The sequence below is a fragment of the Humulus lupulus genome, chromosome 2 (genome assembly GCF_963169125.1).
Source record: "Humulus lupulus chromosome 2, drHumLupu1.1, whole genome shotgun sequence".
Classification (NCBI taxonomy): domain Eukaryota; kingdom Viridiplantae; phylum Streptophyta; class Magnoliopsida; order Rosales; family Cannabaceae; genus Humulus; species Humulus lupulus.
The window spans coordinates 136,768,813-136,790,990 of record NC_084794.1 but is presented as its reverse complement, the minus strand read 5'-3'; the positions used below and the strand labels follow the sequence as shown (position 1 = coordinate 136,790,990).

Below are 22,178 nucleotides of genomic sequence, written 5' to 3'. Positions count from 1 at the left end.
GACTTAACGAGATTTGGTAAATGACTAAATTTCCCTTGGGTTACTTGAGGGTTAAGGATAAGTTTAAAGGGCAGTTTGATCATTTGGCAGGGGTAATACTTAGCTTAGAGAGGCCTTAGGAAATCACTGGAACAAAGCAGAAGAATCCCTCTCTCTATTTCTCAGTTTCTCTCTCTCTTTGGGTGCTTGAAGGCTGAAGAAAACTCTGAGGGAATTAAGCTAGGAATTCAAAACTCAAGGCTGGAATTTGGGAGGCTAGAGGTTTGAGGATTTGGGAAGATAGTTCATGGCTTGAAATATCATTGAGGTAAGAGTTGTTGTTGACTGTTTTATTAGAATTCTAGTTTTAACCTTAAGTATGCATGGGTGAAAGATTTCAGCTTGGCTTTATGTTTTGATGAGGTTTTAAGCTAGCTTTTTGTTAGGTTTTGTTGCTGGGACTATTCTAGAACTACTGTGGTGATTAAATTGAGTTGTTAGATTGGTTTTGGGGTAAATTAGCTGAGTTTGGGTTGTGAAAATGGGGGACGTTTCTAGGTTCGAAGGGTCGGGCCGTGGCATTGTTCGTGGTGAGCCGCAGCCCTCTAGAGCAGAAGGGAGGCCAGGAAGAAGGGCGGGTTGCGGTGCCCTATAGGTTGGGCTGCGACGCGTATAGGAAAAAATGGGAGGCTGGGCTTCTAATTGAGGTGGGCCACAACACTTAGTGGGATATTGGACCCCAAGAAGGTTTTAGGCTCGGGAATCCAAAAGTTAAGGCTCGAGATGGATTTTATCACCCGGATTGATTGAATTCAAGGTCTCGGAGACTAGAATTATAACCCAAAGTTATTTAATGGATTAGAACTTGATGGATGGATATTTTTAATACGTTGTGACTAGGTTTTTCAGCGAGGCTCATACTAGGGGACTGTGCTCAAGATACCGGTGCTCGGAAAGCTTGGGACACAGGTTAGAAAACGGTTGTACCCGTAGAGCAGGGCGTGGCCCAATAGTTTGTATTGTAGGGCACGACCCTATGTGATTGTGTTGCAGGGCGTAGCCCTATTGATTATGTTTGTTTTTGTTTAAGTATTTTTTGAATTTATGCTATGTGTTGCATATCTATAAATGTACGACAAGGGTCGGGAATGGCAAGGACGAGTACGGCAAGGGGCTAGGAGCAGCGTTAAGCACGCGAAGTGCAAGTTGCTAGGGTGAGACCCTTCTCGGATGCCTGGGACATCCTCACGGTGTGGACTGCGAACCCAAGGCTTGGTAAAGCGCCTGGGACGACATGGCCGTTATGTGTTTAGCCTGTGGGCTACTTTGTTACATGCTGATTGATAGTGATGCATAAGTTGATTACTTGTGTGGAGTTTTCTTACTGGGCTTCGGCTCACGGGTGCTCTATGGTGCAAGTAAGGTCAAGGGAAAGGTCGATCAACCATGAGTACGGAGAGTGTGAAGCGATGTGTACATGTTCTGTAACGCCCTACTACCTTAGAGCCGTTACCAAGTGAGTTTAAAGATGTGCAATCACTCGCTAATCGAGGCTTTTAAAGCAAAAGTGTAGTTGAGACATAAACAAAGTAGAATTTTGGAAATAACTCTATTCCATTGAAAATCATAAAAGTTTGACACCTGGGATTCCAAAATACAGTTTAGAAATATCTGCAACATATAAATACAACCAAGTCGGCTAAACGACAAAATATAGGTTTTATTACAATCATCTCCCAAAATCCACTGGCTGTGGCAGCCAGGCAGGCCAAACATGTACATGCCGCTTCATGCTTGCTACACTCATGGTTGGTTGGCTTTCTCCTTGCCCTTACCTGCACCACAGAGCACCCGTGAGCCGAAGCCCAGCAAGAAAACCCACAAACAGATAACATATGCAAAACCAACACATAGCATATAATCAGGTCATCAATAGGCTAAATACATATGGCCAAGCCGTCCCAGGTGCTTTACCAGGCCCTGGGTTCGCGATCCACACCATGAGGATATCCCAGGTATCCTTTAGGGTCTCGCCCTGGCAACTCTCACTCCACATGCTCTACGCTGTTCCTGGTCCCTTGCCGTACTCGGCCTTGCACTCAACGTGCCCAACGCCGTTTCCAACCCTTTGCCGTTCCCGGCCCTTGCTGACGTCGACCTGTGTCGTTCCCGGCTCTTGCCGAAAATTTACACAATAGCATTCATAGCATAATACACAAATACTGAACACTAACAAATTCAATCAAAGGGCTACGCCCTGCAATTCAAACATATTGGGGCTCAGCCCTGCATACAAGCTCTATGGAAACAAGGGTTCTCTTACTTGCGTCCCAAGCTCTCCGAGCACCGAAATCCTGAGTACAGTCCTCTAACTTGAGCCTCGCCGAAACCCTAGTCACAACACATTAACAATATCCATCCATCAAGTTCTAGTCCATAAATTAACTTTGAATCATAACTCTAATCTCCGAAACCTTGGATTTTATCAATCTGGGTGATAAAATCCATCCCGAGCTTTAACCTTTGAGTTCCAAAGCCTAAACACACTTAAAACCACAAACTGGCACTAAGAGCCACGACCCTACCCACAAGCGCTGCATCTAGCCTCAAAACAGAGGCTAGCACCTCCCTGTAACACACACGGGCCGCGGCGCGACTCAAGCTTCTCGGCCTCCCATGGCCGCGCGCGCACACGGGCCGCAGCATGCCCCTCCTAAGGCCGCGACCCTAGCCTCCAAACCCAAAAATCTTAATCTTTTCCTGCATTTTTCCTCTACCCAATTCACCCAAAACTAACTAGCATTCCCAGATTATCACCACAAAAGCTCTAACACAGAATTTGCTTCAAAACCCAACAGAGTCTAGCACCAAATTCAGCCAAACCATCAAGAACAAATTACAAACCTAGCTAACATGCAACCTCATACATTCAGCCTTAAAACTAGCTAATAAATGGATACAATTCAACATATTAGGAACTTACCTTAGTTGGATTGAACCTCAGAACCAGCTCCCTAAGCTCCAAGCTTCAAGCACCCCTAATCCCCCTGCAATTCCCTAGCTTCCTTCCTCAAGATTTTCCCCTTAGTGCAGCTTTGAGAGTAAAGAGAGAGTATGGTAGAGTCTAAGGTCGGTTTCTCCAAGTTTCCCAACAGTTCCTTTATTTTGTTTTATTTAACTTAAGCTTTAAGGTTACCTCAAGGCTCGGGGTACCAAAACGTCCCCCGAGGGAAAAATGGTAAATTTTCCCCAATATTCCCTCATAGACATTCTATCCTCAAATATATCTCCAAATATTTATTTTCATAACCCAATAACCCCATAATACATCTAATACCCAAAATACCCCTCGACTCGCCCCGAGTCGTATTCTCAACCCCGTTGTGACTTACTGGCTAACCGCTCCCCAGGACTGTCTCAAATCGTGCTACACAGAAATACATCACATACATATTGCATTTAACACATTTATACCCCTAATATCCAAACGGGGCCCACATGCACATTTAACTCAACTAAACATGCATGATTATCATATATTCACATAAATTCACATATTAACATATTAATTCATTTATTGCCCTCTAGGTACGCTAATCAAGGCCCTAAGCCCTATTAGCGAATTCGTGTCGTTACATGTTCGGCCTGCTTAGCTACCACGGCCAGGGGTATTTTTGGGTGATGATATGTATTAAACCTAATTTGTCATTTAGTCAACTTTAATCATATTTTGAGTTATAAATATTTCTAAACAGTATTTTGGGATCCCAAATGTATAACGTTTTATAATTTTAATGAATGGTTACATTTTCAAATTATATGACTTTTATTACAGTTTAGCTACACTTTTAACCTAAAACCTCGATTAGAGAGTTAATTGCACGTTTTAAACTCACTTAGTAAGGGCTCTAAGGAAGTAGGGCATTACAACTCGGTATCAAAGCGAGCCAAGGTTTATGGTTCCTGGAGATTGACCGAACATGTACGCTTGCTGCTGGTGAGAAGCTCGACTCAGGGTTGGTTGGTAATGATTGAATTGTATGCTTGATTATGTGCTTAAGTGTCCTGTTTGCCTAGTTATTTTATATAGAGCATGATGAATGTGTTAACATATGCATGATGTCAGGGTATGGCCCCTTGAGTGTTGTATGCTATTTGTGTATTGTGGATTACTGTTATGGATGGTTGACGTGAATTGGGAGGTGGTTTTGGATGTTGTTATCATGCCTGATGAGTGGTGTCGTTGGTTGCAGGCATATTGTTGAGATGCCTCAACAAATAGCCAGACTCCGTGACAGTAGAGCCGAGGATACAACCAGAGTTAGGACCCTCCACCTGCCCCACATAATTGGTAACAATTGTTTGCCGACATGGAAGCCAGACTGCACCGAACAAAAGAAGAGCTTCGGCATCTGAGGCAACAGGCCCCTCCTCAGGGCATTGGGTTGCAGGTTCAGCAGGCTGTGGCGCCAGTTCCAGTTCAGCCTGTTATGGAGAATAGGTGGGAACCTTTATATGAGAGGTTCAGATTACAACATCCTCCCACCTTCGAGGGTGGACTAAACCCACTACGGGCAGAGCAGTGGATGAATATGATTTCCTCCATCCTAGATTTCATGAGGGTGGAAGGGAACGAGAGGGTAGCTTGTGCCAGCTACAAGTTCAGAGAGGATGCTTGCATCTGGTGGGATGTAGTGACTCAGAGAAGAAATGTTGCAGTTATGACCTGGGAAGAGTTCAGAAACATTTTCAACGAGAAATATTAAAGTGTTGCAGTCCGAGCTACGAAGGTTGACGAGTTTATCAACCTAACTCAGAACTGGTTGACAGTTACTGATTATGCTTTGAGGTTTGATCGGTTGGCGAAGTTCACATCAGATTTGGTGCCGACTGATGTGGCAAGAAGGGATCGGTTCGTGCGGGGGTTGAATGTCATGATCGCCCGTGATGTGAAGATTACTTTGGATCCAGAGACTACTATGTATGCCTAGGTAGTGGACAAGGATCTTATAGCTGAGGGGGCCGAGGATCAGATTTGGAAAGAGGGCGCTACTAGGCGCGATGCTAGGAGGACGGTGCCTCCTTTTACTGGATCCAGTCGGGGTAGTGGCCCCAGTGAGCAAAGGAGAAAGGCCCCAGATTCTTTCGTTCCTCCTAGCTTGGATAGGAGGGCACGAGGTGCTTTTAGTGACCGTCAGGGCGGGGTTTACAACTGGAGGAGTATTCCAGTGTGTCCTCGATGCACCCGACGACATCAGGGAGAGTGCAGGATCAGGGCCTACTTTATTTGTGGGAGTGTCAGTCACTTGAAGAAGGACTGGCCACAAGCCAGGAAATAAAGCCGAAGCAAAATGACAGTCTCGCTCCTGCCAGGGTATTCACCTTGACCCAGACTGAGGCTGAGGCTAGCCCCTTGGTCATGACAGGTCAGATTTCTAGTGCTGGTTCTTCTTTTATTAGCATTGATTGATTTGGGGGCTACTCATTCATTTGTGTCTGCTAGAGTGATAGATCAGCTGTGTAGACCAAGTGATTTGTATGCTAGGGGATTTCAGACCTTGTTTCTGACTAGGGAACAGGTAGTCTTTAGGAGATAGATTAGAGCACTGCCAGTAGAGATAGACAATAGAGAGTTGTCTATTGATGTGATTTAGTTAGAGATGGATGACTTCGATATGATTCTAGGGATGGATTGGTTATTGAAGTATGGGGCAAAAATTGACCTCAAGCGCAGGATGGTGACTTTTGAACCAGAAGGGGAGGTACCCTTTGTATTTGTGGGGACAATTAGTGGATCGCGGGTACCTATGATTTCAGCACTGAAGGCTAGAGACCTGATGCAGGAAGGTTGCATAGGGTTCCTAGCGAACATTGTAGATATTCTAGGGTTGTGTCGGTTGGACCGAGTGAGACCAGATTAGTATGTGAGTTTCCAGATCTATTCCCAGCGGACTTGCCAGGGTTGTTGCCACTGCTGGAGATCGAGTTTGTTATAGATTTGGTGCCAGGGGCGGCGCCAGTATCTAGGACACCTTATAGAATGGCTCCGGCAGAGTTGAAGGAATTGAAGATTCAGCTGCAGGAGTTATTGGATTTGGGGTTCATCAAACCGAGTTTCTCGTCATGGGGTACTCCAATGTTGTTCGTCAAGAAGAAGGATGGATCTCTTAGGATGTGTATTGACTACAGGGAGCTAAACAAGTTGACCATTAAGAACAAGTACCCATTACCTAGGATCGACGACTTGTTTGAACAGTTACAAGGGAAGACAGTGTTCTCTAAGATCGACCTCTGGTCGGGTTATCACCAGTTAAGGATTAAAGAAGAGGACATACCAAAGACCGCTTTCCGCACGAGATATGGACACTATGAATTCCTGGTTATGTCCTTTGGATTAACCAACGCCCCAGCAACTTTTATGGACATGATGAATAGGGTTTTCAAGGGCTATTTGGACAATTTCGTGATTGTGTTTATTGACGACATATTGGTGTACTCCTAGTCAGAGACAGAGCATGAGCAGCATTTACGCCTGGTATTGCAGCGGTTGAGAGAGCATAGGTTATATGCTAAGTTCAACAAGTGCGAGTTTTGGCTGTCGCAAGTCACGTTTCTGGGTCATCTTGTCAGTAAGGAAGGGATTCTGGTTGACTTAAGCAAGATTGAGGCAGTGAAGGATTGGCCCAGACCGAGCAGTGTACCAGAAGTTAAGAGCTTTCTGGGATTGGCAGAGTATTATAGGTGGTTCATTTAGGGGTTCTCCAGGATAGCCACACCATTGACTGAATTGACGAGAAAGAAGACTAAGTATGTGTGGACAAACAAGTGTGAGAATAGTTTCAAGGAATTGAAGCGATGAGTGATCACCGCTCTAGTATTGAGTCTGTCGTCAGACAATGAGAAGTTTGTGGTTTATTGTGACGCTTCCAGACAGGGTTTAGGGTGTGTGCTGATGCAAGTCGGAAATGTGATAGCCTATGCATCAAGACAGCTAAAGGAGTACGAGCAGAGATATCCTACTCATGATCTGCAGTTGGCAGCGGTGGTATTTACACTTAAGGTTTGGAGACATTATCTATATGGTGAGAAATGCAAGATATACACCGACCATAAGAGTTTGAAGTGCTTCTTTACTTAGAGGGATCTGAATATGCGCCAGAGATGGTGGCTGGAATTGGTAAAGGATTATGATTGTTATATCCTATACCATCCTGGGAAGGCTAATGCAGTGGGTGATGCATTAAGTCGGAAGGGCCTAGGATAATTGTTCAGTTCGAGACATATATATGATATGTTAGCTGAGGAGATGACTAGTGCAGGTATAGAGTTGGTGGTTGGTCGGTTAGCCAACATCACTCTTTAGTCTACACTCCTTGAGAGGATCAAGGAGGTGTAGGGGAAGGATCCCCAGTTGAGAGGGCACAGAGAGAGTGTCTTGGTCGGAGCGGCTAAAGACTTCTCTATCTCGGAGATGGGGCTACTGAAGTACAAAGGTCAGATTTGTGTTCTAATGGATTCTGGTATCCGGCGAAAGATCTTAGATGAATCTCATACCACTCCCTGTTCTTTACATCCAGGTACGATGAAGATGTACCAAGACTTGAGAACCTTGTATTGGTGGTCATGAATGAAGAGGGACGTGGTGGATTATGTGGCTAAGTGCCTCACATGTCAGCAGTTAAAGGCTGAACATTAGAGGCCAGCATGGTTATTGCAGCCTCTAGGGATTCCAGAGTGGAAGTGGGAGGATATCACCATGGACTTCCTGGTTGGTTTCCCGAAGACCATGGGACAGCATGATTCAGTGTGGGTGATTGTGGATAGGTATACCAAGTCTGCCCACTTTTTTCCTGTTAGGATGACTTATACTGTGGAGCAGTATGCTGAATTGTATGTGAAAGAAATCATTCAACTTCATGGGGATCCGAGGTCGATAGTATCCGACAGGAACCCCACCTTCACCTCCAAGTTTTGGGAGAGTATGCAGAAGGCTATGGGCACGTAGTTGCAGTTTAGTACCGCTTATCATCCTCAGACGGACGGACAGTCTGAGAGAACAATTTAGATACTAGAAGATATGCTACGAGCCTGTGTGCTGGATTTTGGGGGATCTTGGAGTAAGTATTCCTTTTGATTGAGTTTTCGTACAACAACAGTTATAAGGCGACTATCGGGGTGGCTCCGTATGAGATGCTATATGGGAGGAAGTGTAGATCACCTATTCATTGGGATGAGACGGGTGAGAAGAGATACTTGGGTCCTGAGATGGTTCAGAGGACCAATGAGGCAATTGAAAAGATTAGAGCTCGAATGTTCGCCTCCCAGAGTCGCCAGAAGAGTTACTCGGACTTGAAAGGCAGGTGTGTAGAGTTTCAATTCGGTGATCGTGTGTTTCTTAGGGTTTCTCCCTTGAGAGGGGTGAGACAGTTTGGTGTTCGGGGCAAGCTGAGCCCTAGGTTTGTTGGCCCCTTTGAGATTTTGGAACGGGTTGGAGAGGTAGCTTACAGATTGGTGATGCCTCCAGCTTTATCAGGGGTTCATGATGTTTTTCACGTGTCCATGCTTTGGAAGTATGTATCAGATTCTATGCGTGTACTGAGTTATGAGAACTTGGAGCTGGACCAGGATTTATCATATGAGGAGAAGCCGGTTCAAATTCTCAACCGGAAGGATAAAGTCTTGCGGAGCAAGACCATCGCCTTGGTGAAAGTGCTGTGGAGGAACAGCAAGGTTGAGGAGGCGATGTGGGAACTTGAGTCAGATATGCGGGAGCGATATCCCAAGTTATTCAGGTAATTTCGAGGACGAAATTTCTGTAAGGACAAGATAGTTGTAGCGTCCCAAAATTTGCTAATAAGGCTTAGGGCCTTGATTAGCATCCCTGGAGGGCAATAAGTGATTTACTACGTTAATATGTGACTTTGATGAGTATGTGATTAAAAGTGCATGTTTAGGTGAATTAAATATGCATGTGGACCCCATTTGGTTATTAGGGGCATGTTTGTAATTTTAGCCCGTTGAGGGTATAAATGCAATATTTGTGATTATTGTGATCTTTACCACGTGTGAGTAGTGATTTATTTTAGATGAACGATCCGAGATAGTTCTAGGGAGCGGTTTAGCTAGGAAAGTCACAACGGGGTCGAATACCCGGCTCGGTAGGAGCCTAGGGGTATTTTGGGAATATTATATGTGTTCGGGAATTATTGAGTAACGGGTAGTAATTTAGTAATGGATGAGACATGTTGAGATTAAACGAGGATTTATACGAATACTCAGGGACTTAACAAGATTTGGTAAATGACTTACTTGCCCTTGGGTTGCTTAAGGGTTAAGGATAAGTTTAAAGGGAAGTTTGGTCATTTGGCAGGGGTAATACTTAGCTTAGAGAGGCCTTAGGAAATGACTGGAACAAAGCAGAAGAATCCCTCTCTCTATCTCTTGGTTTCTCTCTCTCTTTGGGTGCTTGAAGGCTGAAGAAAACTCTGAGGGAATTAAGCTAGGAATTCAGAACTCAAGGCTGGAATTTGGGAGGCTAGAAGTTTGAGGATTTGGGAAGATAGTTCAGGGCTAGAAATATCATTGAGGTAAGAGTTGTTGTTGACTTTGTTTATTAGAATTCTGGTTTCAACCTTAAGTATGCATGGGTGGAAGATTTCAGCTTGGCTTTATGTTTTGATGAGGTTTTAAGCTAGCTTTTTGTTAGGTTTTGTTGCTGGGACTATTCTAGAACTAATGTGGTGATTAAATTGAGTTGTTAAATTGGTTTTGGGGTAAATTGGCTGGGTTTTGGTTTTGAAAATGGGGGATTTTTCTGGGTTCGAAGGGTCGGGCCGCGACATTGTTCTTGGTGAGCCGCAACCCTCTAGAGCAGAAGGGAGGCCAGGAAGAAGGGTGGGTCGTGGCGCCCTATAGGTTGGGTCGTGTCGCGTATAGGAAAAATTGGGAGGCTAGGCTTCTGGTTGAGGCGGGCCGTGACACAGGGCCTTGGGGTCGTGGCACTTAGTGGGATATTGGACCTTGAGAAGGATTTAGGTTCAGGAATCCAAAAGTTAAGGCTCGGGATGGATTTTATCACCTGGATTGATAGAATTCAAGGTTCCGGAGACTAGAATTATAACCCAAAGTTATTTAATGGATTAGAACTTGATGGATGGATATTGTTGATACGTTGTGACTAGGTTTTCAGCAAGGCTCGGACTAGGGGACTGTGCTCAGGATACCGGTGCTCAAAAAGCTTGGGACACAGGTAAGAAAACTTTTGTACCCGTAGAGCAGGGTGTGGCCCTATAGTTTGTATTCCAGGGCATGACCCTATGTGATTGTGTTGCATGGCGTAGCCCAATTGATTATGTTTGTATTTGTTGAATTTATGCTATGTGTTGCATATCTATAAATGTACAACAAGGGCTGGGAATGGTGAAGGCCGAGAACGACAAGGGCTGGGAATGGTGAAGGCCGAGAACGACAAAGCTAAGTACTGCAAGGGACTGGGAGCAGCGTTAACCACGCAGAGTGCAAGTTGCTAGGGTGAGACCCTTCTAGGATGCCTTGGATATCCTTGCATGTAGACTGCAAACCCAGGGCCTGGTAAAGTGCCTAGGATGGAATGGTCGTTATGTGTTTATCCACTTTGCTACTTTGTTACGTGTTGATTGATAGTTATGCACAAGTTGATTACTTGTGTGGAGTTTTCTTGCTGGGCTTCAGCTCACGGGTGCTCTATGGTGCAGGTAAGGGAACGGGAAAGGTCGATCAACCATGAGTATGGAGAGCGTGAAGCGATGTGTACATGTTCGCCCTGCCTGACTGCACGACCAGGGGTATTTTTGGGAGATGATATGTATTAAACCTAATTTTGTCGTTTAGTCGACTTTAATCATATTTTGAGTTCTAAATATTTCTAAATAGTATTTTGGGATCCCAAATGTATAACGTTTTATAATTTTAATGAATGGTTACATTTTCAAATTATATGACTTTTATTACAGTTTAGCTACACTTTTAACCAAAATCCTCGATTAGCGAGTTAATTGCACGTTTTAAACTCACTTAGTAACAACTCTAAGGAAGTAGGGCATTACAATGTTTATTGGACCTTTTGAGATTCTGGAGAGGATCGGCTGGTGGCCTATAGATTGGCACCTCCACCATCGTTGTCAGGAGTTCATGACGTATTCCACATTTCTATGCTTCGGAAGCACGTCGCAAATACGACTCATGTGTTGAAGTATGAAGATTTAGAATTACAGACAGATTTGTCTTATGAGGAGCGACCGGTTCAGGTCTTAGATAGAAAAGACAAGGTTCTACAGAACAAGATGATTCCTCTAGTTAAAGTATTGTGGAGGAATAACAGGGTCGAGGAAGCGACCTGGGAGCTTGAGTCAGCGATGCGGGATCAGTATCCTGAGTTATTCAGGTAAATTTCAAGGACAAAATTCTCAGTAGGAGGGGATAGTTGTAACGACCCAAAATCACTAATAAGGCTTAAGGGTCTTGATTAGCGTGCCGGGAGGGCATAATTGGTATATGTGCGATTTAATGATTTAAGCAAGATTTTGTGGCATGCATGATTAATATGATTATATGACTATGTGACATGCATGTTTGTGAGTATTAGATATGCTTGTGGCCCTTTATAGCTTATAAGGGCATATTTGTAATTCTGGCTCGTTGAGGGCATAAATGTGATTATATGTGATAAATTTTTGAGACCACATTATTATGTGGATATATTTGCAGCGTATGGCTCGAGACGGTCTTAGTGAGCGGATTAGCGAAATAATCACAGCGAGGAGTAATACCCGGCTCGAGAGGGGCCTAGGGGTATTTTTGGGAATTTAGAGAATATCTTGGGGAAGTATTAGATACTGAATAAATAAATGGTAATTAATTGGATGACATGATTGATTGGTAAATATTATGAACATTTGAGGAATTAGCAGGAATTGGGGGAAAATGACCATTTTACCCATGTATACCCTTTGAAGGTTATAGGTTTAAAAATGGGAATAATGGTCTTTTGTTTAAACAAAGGATATATTCAGTAACTCTTAGGAACAACTCAGAAATCGGTGGAATATACTCAGCTCTCTCTCATCTCTCTCTCCCTCACGGTTTCACTCACTCTCACTCTCTCATTTGTGCCTTGAAGCTAAGGAAGAAAAGGGCAGGGAACTTAGGCCTAATCTGGGAATTCTTTGAAGGAAATTGGAGGTGATTAAGCTAGGAATTAAAGCTGGAACTTGGGAGGACTCAACCACTGTTGAGGTAAGCTCTAGTATTTTAATTTGTTGAAGAACTTAGTTCAATAGGGTGGAGTTAGAGTTGAGTAGTTTTAGAGCTTGGAACATGTCTTAATTATGGGTTTTTGGGTATAAGTTAGTTGATGAATTGCTGGAAGTTTGAGTAGAATTTCTGTGTTCTTGCATGCTTAGAATTTATGGTTTGAGTCTTGGTTTTGCCCTGGTGTTTTAGTTGGAAGTGGGAGTGTGATGGGTTTGAAACCTTGTAGTTCTTGGCTGGAAAGGGGTTGGAGAAAACCTAGATTTTATGGGCTCAAAGGGGGCGCGCCGCGACCCAGGTCTAGGGCGTTGCGGCACGTGTGGCCATTTTGGCTTGGGTGTGCTCTCTGAGATGGGGGCGCGCTGCGACCAGGAGAGGCAAGTCGTGGCCCACCTCCCCTTTGGCTTGGGTCCTTGCTCTCTGACTTGGGGGAAAGTCGCGACCCACCTAGGGATTTTAGCCTTAGAATGGTTTCTAGAATTGGTAAGGCTCGGGGGTTTGAACCTAGGCACTCGGGACAATTTCGACTACCCAGATTAATAGAAATTGAGGTCCCAGAGACTAGTTTTTATTTGGATTGGAAGTTAATAATTACCCATTGGACACTGTGACTAGGTTTATCGCCAAGGTTCAGGGCTAAGGATCGTGCTCGGGACCATTCCATTATCTCTATTCAGAATTAAAAATAAGAAAACTGCACCCTTGAGTGGTTGTAACGAGACTGAGTTTCCCAATACTTGAACATGTTTATTGTATGGTTAAATGAATGATTTGGCATATGAAAATGAACGACCTAAGAGAGTCGGGGGCTAATAATTTGCGCATAGGATGCGGCTCAGCCACTGTGAGCCGGGGTTAGCTAGATAAACACTGGAGTCAACCTAAGAAAGTCGGAGTCAGTGGATTAAACGGAGAATGCGGCCTAAGGGCGTCGACCCTGAGTATTGCATGATGATTGAGATAAATTGTTGAATATGTATATGTTTACTTTTGTTAATCTGATGTCTATGGCTTGTTGATTATCGGGATGGTTGATTTATGATTCATTAATTTTCATCACTGAATATGTGTATGTTATCATGGTTTTCTTGTCCATGTCATATCATGTGAAAACATAACCATAACAACGTAAGCCTTATTCATAAACATAAGCATAATCATACAACATAAGATCATGCCACCCCTATTGTCCATGTTTTACCTAGCACCCCTATTGTTTAGATTTTAGGCACGACTGCCTTTAATAATGTTGTAGCACTAGGTTAAATAAACACAAACACATCCTTACATATTTCATAACTATAGTCCATTAAAAAACAAAACAGAAATCTAGCTAACTTCCTTACCTCAAGTCCAAACAATATTAAGAGCGGGATAACTTCACAACGAGCCTTGAATAACAATCAAACACTCGTATTAATATCATGTAAAACACACATGAACACGTCAATCACATCCCACGTGTGCATGGGTCATGCACACATGACACAAGTTGCACCACAGTCTTAATTCTAGCAACAATCCATACATCAAATCAAACTCGCAAGTCTCACATAAAATCACAAAAATGTCATTTTACTCATGAATTTTCAATGACCTTCAAACAAGAACCTCAGACTAGGGATGTAAATGGGGTGGTTCGGCCCCGCCCCGCTAAAGATCTGCCCCGACCCGCTAAGCTTCTGCCCCGACCTGACCTGCCCCGTTAAGGCTTTTGATGCTACTCAGGTCAGACCCGCCCCGGATGTGATGGAGCGGGTTAGACCCGACCCGGTAAGGTTTTTTTTTTCTTTTTCTTTAATAAAAGAAAGACTAATTTATTTTAAAATGTTACAATATAAAAATAAATGGCAAAAAAATCTACCATACTAGACATAAATGAGTTGCCTAATTTTTTTTATAAATGGTCTTACATACTAAAATAAAATAAAATTTAATATACTTCAAAGCAAAACATCAATTTTCTCCTCTATCTCTCTTAAATATAATTTGTCTTATTTATATATATATATTTGGATCGTGGATCATCCTAAATAATTGTAATAATTAGTTTTTTTTAAAATTTCTTTATTACAAAGAAAGAAAAAAACCGAGTCGGGTCATGACCGACCTGCTTCAATTGCTAACAAGTCGGGTCGGATCTTGACCTGCCCCAATTTTGCCCCGCTTATATCCGGATCAGGGGTCGCCCATTCGGGTCGGGGCTCCAACCCACCCCGATCCATTGGGTTTTTTTGCCATCCCTACCTCAGACTTAATCAAATAACATATAATTATGCGTAAAAATGCATTTCCATGTAACATGCATACGTGAAACCACTCTAAATTACTCAATCAAAGTTGGAATTATCATGCTCTTTATTTCTGGACAATTTTACAAAAATTCAGCAAGCATTTTTAAGCTTTAAAATTAATTTCCAATTAGTTCCTATCATGTTTGCTATTATTTGTCCTCTTAAAAATTATTCCAACAATAAGCATAAAATTAATTTAAAAAATCTTATACAACTCTTAACAATTCATGACTCAAATATACAAAATCATAAACTTGTTTATTAACCAATAATTTATTTTGGAATCCATATTTTAAAAATAAATATTCAACTTTATTCAAGCTTTTCAAATTTTACAAAGATAAGAAAACAACATTTTTCTTTAAATTAAATAAAAATGTGTCATATTTTATATTTCTTTTTCTAGAACTCATAGCCACGTAAAATCATGTTGTTTATCATAAATTAAACTTGGTAAAAACCTCGTAAAACATACACTATCAAACATACCACAAATCACCTTAAACATTCATGATCTCTAGTTTCACTACTTTTAAAACTAAAAAATTCAGCACATGATTTATTTAATTGTTTTATCTTTTAAACATATATTCTCACATAAAATCATAGAGTTTCTAAGCATATGCAAGAATAACATATACAAAATCAATCCCGTTTTCATCTTAAGCATACATCATGAAATCATGGCATAAATTTTAACCCTACTTGCCGAATAACATTTTAACAAATAAAATTCAGCATGCATATAAAATCATAAAAATGCTTAAACAATGCTTATTAATCTTTTAACAATTCAACAATTTGCCGTAACATGTTGCTATACTTTGAACACCTCAAATTTCACATTTAAACATGCAAAACTAACAACAAAAATCAAAACAACCCTATACCACAATATACACCCTCATGGCTGAAACCCTTATAGCACATTAACATAAAAATACCACAATTAACAACATGTTTCTCACTTAATATTTCAAGACAAAGGCTTAATGAAACAATACAAACACCAAATCCCTTTCAAAACCCTAGGTTGAAATCCCTAGCATGTTTCTAATACCCAACTTGCATCTTTATAAACAAGACATCAAAAAACATTAAAATCAACAATAACATAATCTTGATTTACCAAAAACAAAATCATAACTCTTAAAAAGAATTTGAAACCCTAACATGCTTCTATTTTTAAAAACATTAATCACACATATAACCGATCTTTTTACTATATACAAGAACCCTAGAACATGCTCATACCAAAATCATCTCATCAAATACATAAAAAAAAATTATGAAAATTAAATAAAACTCTACATGCATAATCTAGATTATGAAGAAAATAATAATAATACACACATATGCATATAAGAATCCTATCAAGTTCTATAACAAAGTTTCACTTAGATGAGATCCCAAGATCAAAACAAGAATCAACACAAGGTTCTTCCTCACCTTGAGTACCACAATGCCGAAACCTATAGTATCCTCCCCTTTGATTGCTAGTCTCCAAACACCTTAACATAATCACCAAGTCATTATACATACAAAGATAAAACTTTCATCAACAAACATGAGATGTCAAAAATTCTTACCCTTGTATGTGTAGGATGAACCCTAGCCCAACACCCTCTCTATGTTCTTATGAAAATTCAAACCTATCGTCACCATGATTTTCACTATGCTTAGAATCAAGAAGAAGAAGAAGAAGAAGAAGAAGAAAAGAACCACCCTTGAACCTTAAACTCATACCTTAGGATTCAAAGTCTCTTGCTTCTCTTTTCTTTTTTCCTTATTTCTCTTTGTTCTCTCCTTCTCTCTCTATTTCTCATGAGCACTCTCTCTTACTTTCTCTCTCTAGTTTCGGTAGCCACACAACAAATGAGCTATCATGCTCTGATTTTTCCTTTTATTTACCCTAGTGGCAAAATTCCCTAAGACTCTAGCAAGAAAATGTAACTTCAATCTCTTCTTTATTTTATTCCTTAATTTCCTATATGTTTTAATAAAAAGGTGGTGGATTTTCCTCTTTCTAATTGATTCCATACTAATGTGGCAATTCTCCAAAATGGAAAGCAACCTCCCAAACATTGCTTTCACACCACGCGCCCAATCCCCCTTTCTCTTCTCTCTCATTTGTTTCTTTTTCTCTATGTGAACACTAGCCCTTCTAGAACCCTCTTTAATTGGTATTTTTTCTAAAATTAGGGAATCACTCACACCATGCATGTCATGCACTTGCACACACACAACCATGCATGCTCTTTTCTACTTACCACGCACTCACACACACAATCAAAACACATTTGTAAGCTAGCACAAAATTATTAAATAAAACAATTAAATTAATTCAAACAATTACCACTTAACATTTAAATAAAATAATTTAACACATAATCAAATAAAAAATTTCGGTGCGCTACATAGAGTATGCAAGTGAAATTGGGAGTTTGATGTATGTCACACATTGTACTTGAGTGGATATTGCATTTACGATTAGTAAACTAAGTAGGTTTACTAGCAATCCAAGTATCAAGCATTGGAAGGTCGTAGAAAGAGTTTTTGGATACCTTTAAAGGACCAAAGAATTGTGCTTCCTAAGATACTTGAAGGATATTTTGACGCAAGTTGGATATCCGGTGTTGGAGATAATCTCTCCACAACCAGTTGGGTGTTCACCCTTGGTGGGGATATCGTTTCTTAGGGATCTAAGAAACAAACGTGTATATGCACTCAACCATAGAGTTCGAGATTGTAGCTCTAGCAGCAACTGACAAAGAGGCTGAGTGGCTAAGAGATCTCATGATGGAGATACAAAAAACTATAGTTTATGTATCAACAATCTCGATACATTGTGATCATTAAGCCACTTTGATTAGAGCTTACAATAAGATATACAATAGGAAGTCTAGACATATAAGTCTATGACATGACTATGTGAGAGAATTGATTGACAAGAGTGTCATATCATTTCGTATATTAAATTCTGTGAGAACTTAGCGGATCCATTTAAAAAAATTCTAGGGAGAGATTTGGTGAGTTCTACAAATAGAGGGATGGGGCTAAAACTCCTTGAATAATAATTACCCCAATGATGGCAACCTAGCTCAAAAATTGTATACATCAAGTGTAGAGTTCAATGGGTAAGAACAAGTTGTTGATAAGGAAATTGTTTACATCATTAATGATTAAAAGTCTCATCTAGGATAAGTTCATGTTGGTTGCTACCGGATATGAGGGTTAAGCCATAGGCTTTTAATCAAATTCGGTTGAAGAGCAACAATCATCTCTAAAGGTAGCAAAAATGTTGTAAGAATTTCACCTATGTGAACCTAGAGGTGGTGTCACCTCTCAAGAAAGTAGGATTTCTCTCTCTGGATGGTATAAGCACAAGTCCATGAAAAGTGTCGAGTGCGCAAAGTGGGAAATACATGAGTAATCAGGTAGAGGTGTGTGAGACATTGCTGCTTTTTGTCACTAGGAATGTTGGGTTCAATCTTTTCAGAATACTAGCATTTCGATGGAAGCTTTGTAGTGTTCTCACTAAGATAAAGTTCAAACCCAAAAGGTACTTTATTTTATGCACCAATATTGTTTGGGCAAGAGGAAGAAGATGTATTTAATCAAGTGGTGGATTGTTATGATTGATTAAATACATAGTGAAATTTATTAAGCATGAAGACACTACAACAAATTTGACTAAATATTACAATAGAATATAACACAATTTTAAAAGCGTTATTATTGATTAGCCAAAAAAGTAAATAAATTTAATACTGGCGCCAAATGAATTTTTTTTTTGTTAAAACATCCCGCTTTAATTTTTCCCCCACTATTAACTCACATTTTCATTCTCTAAAATCATAAAACAAAAGAAAATCCTCTCCTGAAATGGGTTCTCTCTCTACCCTAACGCCTCACGCCTCTCCCCTTCACTCGGTCTCTCTCTCTCTCTATCCTTTCTCTCTCTCTCTCTCTCGCAGGGCCGAAGGATGAATGGAAGGGTACAGGGGCTTCTATGTCTCAGCGATGGGCTTCGGGTAGGGACTGTTTGCCTTCCCTTCGTGTTCTTTCTCAGTCTCAGCGATGGAACGGTATCTCTCTCTCTCTACTTGCAATTACAGAGACGATGTGTGGGATTTGAGCACGCGATGGGGCTTAAAAAAAAGTCCACTGCTAAACTTCAGGTTCTCTTTCTCTTTCCAAACTGAGTTTTATTTTGGTATTCTCTCGTTTTTTTTATTTTTGATTTGAGTGGAGTGAGATTTTGAACTTGAACTAAGGTTTTATGTTTAGATGTTTGTAAAGTCTGATGAGGCCGAAACGGTTTGCATTTTATGGGGGTTTGGGTTGATCTAGCTTTTGTGAAATTATGATTTTAGGGGTTTTATTTGGAGTAAGAAAAAAAGGAAATGTAGTGTTTTTTTAAATGTACTTTTGCTGGAAATTGAAATTCATTGGGTTTGATTTGATCTTGGAATTGGCTCTTTTTTGCATAATCTTACTGAACTTTGATACTCAATTAAGCCCATCAGGTGTATGAATTTATGTTTAGTTTTTGGGGATAGAGGAAATAGAGAGAGATTTAGCTATATCCCTTACCCCATGAGGCATGAGCCTTGAAATTTGGATTATTTTAGATTGTGTAGTTTTATAAGAAATGGAGATTGAACTAGTTAGAGTCTATGTTAAATAAGAACTGGGAGTTGGCAATGCTCATGTGTTGGAATCATTTTATGTTGATGAATAGAAGATTATCTTCTCTTATTGGTTGTTTTTGTGTAGAACGGTGAGGAAGATTGTGAAGTTGGATGATCACATTGCATTGGCCTGTGCTGGGCTCAAAGCTGATGCTCGTGCCTTGATAAACAAGGTGAGAATTGAATGTCAAAGCCACCAACTTACGGTTGAGGATCCAGTAACTGTTGAGTATATTACTTGCTACATTGCTGGTCTTCAACAGAAGTATACACAAAGTGGTGGCGTTAGACCGTTTGGGCTTTCAACTTTGATTATTGGCTTTGACCCATACACAGGTGCACCGGCACTATATCAGACAGATCCTTTTGGGACATTTTCAGCCTGGAAAGCAAATGCCACTGGAAGAAACTCTAACTCATTACGTGAGTTTCTTGAGAAAAACTACAAGGAGACAGCTGGGCAAGAAACCATCAAGCTCGCCATTAGTGCTTTGCTTGAGGTAAGTAATAGCAGATGATGCATATTTAATCTAGTTTCTTAAAATAAATTAATCATCATAAATGATGATTATGTAACTCACCCTTAAGTTTTAAAAATTACAAGAACTTCATCTTAAAACTAAATCCACCTCTAAGTTAAAATATGTTCAAAAATTAGAGTAAGCTAATCTCAACAGTACGGCTGTCTTCACCTTTCTGTGTCCTCACTGTAAGGTTGTCCCAAAGCTTCCCTTATCCATTCTGTGGAAAAGTACTTTAATTTTCATATATAAGGTAATCCGTTTATGCGAGTATGTGATTTAGTAAAAGCAATGAACAGGCAAAGAACAAATGGAGAGATTGGATTTCTAGCAGAAACAATGGAATACTGTCACATATATATATTATGTTGTTAGCTGCTGTAGTGTACTGCATTTGGAGGAATCGAAATGGCTGTGTTTTTTATCATTGCTCTCGGTCTGCTTCTAGTTTAGCTGCTGAAGTTAAACATTTATTGCATCATAGGCTTATCAGTATTAGCAAAAAGAAACTTTCTGCCCAAGATAATCGTTTACTAGCTCAGTTCACTATGTAATTGTTTAGTGTTCTGCTCTATTTTTCCCTGTATTGGTTTTTCTTTTAGCTTGCTGTGAGTTTTTTTTTTAGGCTTACTGTTAGCCGTTGGTTGTTTGAGTTGGTTTAGTGTGTATCTTTGCTTGTTTGATTAATGAAGTTCATTCTTTCTTCTTGATCAAAAAAAAGCATTGTAGTATCTGCGTTTTTTCATGTGGGTGGGCAGGATATGTTTTTATCAAGGTAAATAATTTATTTTTATCACATGGAATCTAATGTGAACATATTGCTTTCAGGGGAATCAGCAATGAAGAGAAAGTACATCTGAGGCAAAAACTGGTATCCCATTTAAGAGAAGAAAACTATCAGGTGTTTGTTGCCCTTACTTCTTTTTTTTACAAATGGAACATGGTCTCTTTCTCTCTCTCTAAATATATGTATATAAATATATCTAGCTCATCATATATCGTTCAAGATTCATCATCCTAGCCCTAGTCCTAACTCTTCATATGAGATTTTCTTTTATATATTTATTTTAGAGGTGACATTATTTTAGTGAAAGAATCCACTTTTACTATGCTCTTTATATGTCTGATACAGACAACTCTCATGTTGGCTATGCTCATCTCAAAAATTTCTCGAATTGATTATCCAGTAGAATGGCGAGTTTTTTTTTTCCCTTCTAGGTCTGTTATTGGTTTTCTTCTTGTAATTGTGATGTTTGTTGAAACTATGATGTTTCAATAAAAATGCCTGCTTTCATAAAGACTAAGATATTAATTTTATGATATGTATTTGTAGTTTTCTCTCCTATTCCCATTTAATAGGGTAGACTGGTTGGGTCACACAATGTCGTGTAGAGTTTGCAGCTTTCTGTATAAGAAAATTTAATTTACTTCTCTGCAATTTCGTTCTGAGTTTGTGATGCCCAAGATTTGTTAGGAGTTTTATGGTTAATTGAATGGACATGATTTGTCTAAGAATTTTGAGCTGATGAGAAATAACTACAACAATTTTGATTATATGTAACAGTAAAAAAATTACATAAATGAAGCACTACAACAATATTGGGTTATGATTTGTGATCCGTATTTATTTTGTAGATGATTCTCATAGCATTGTCGATTGTTGATCTGCTCTTGGGATTTTTCATCAGTATTTATATGCGTTTTGTGGTTCTATGCATCCACTTTTGTGCATTGCGTTGGTAACTAATGGTAGTTTATAACAATTGAGGATTTTGTGGGCATTATATGATTTAGTTTTATCTAGGTTAGAATTGTTAAGGGTTTCATGTTAGCTTGTGTTTTGAACTCTCTTGAGTGAAGAACCAATCCAACTTTGCATATTTCTTGGAATTTAAGTGAAGAATATTTCTGGGTTTTCTATTTTTTTCACGCCTCTACTTGTTTGGATTGGAAACATTGATGGGCAACATCTTTTATAAGGACTTTATTCATTTTTGGTGGAGTCTCTTTTACTGTCAGTCAAACTAATTCCATTTGAGAAAGCTGATGACGTTGGTCTTATTTTTTATTTTTTTTTGTAAAACTTTTAAGGGTAGGATTTGAGTCTGTTTCTCTTAATCTCTATCCTGCTTTTGTTCGAATTGAGTAGTTTCTTTTCTAATCCCATATATTTTTTCTTGTTTCCTGTAGTCTCTTCTGTGTAGTGAGTCCAGGGTTAAAGAATGTCCAGGCCTTTGCCTCTGCATCGTGGCATATCTTCTGGGACACGAGGCTCTGGAGGGAGCAATGTTTTCAGCGACTCTTAAATGAAAGATAAAACAAAAAAGGATGATTTGGATAGAAGAGGTTCATCTGATTAGAGTGCCTTTGGGATGAATGTGAGTGTAATTATCATTCTCCTT

The 22,178-nt window shown here is 40.1% G+C and overlaps 1 protein-coding gene across 1 annotated transcript; it reads left to right on the top strand.

Moving 5' to 3' along the window:
- Window positions 1-18,532: 18,532 nt before the first annotated feature.
- LOC133814768 (proteasome subunit alpha type-7-like) lies at window positions 18,533-20,330 on the top strand. Its single transcript, XM_062247688.1, is given in 3 exon segments — window positions 18,533-18,742; window positions 19,341-19,827; window positions 20,076-20,330. Coding segments are annotated over 3 exon segments (843 nt in total). The 5' UTR covers window positions 18,533-18,641.
- Window positions 20,331-22,178: the final 1,848 nt, after the last annotated feature.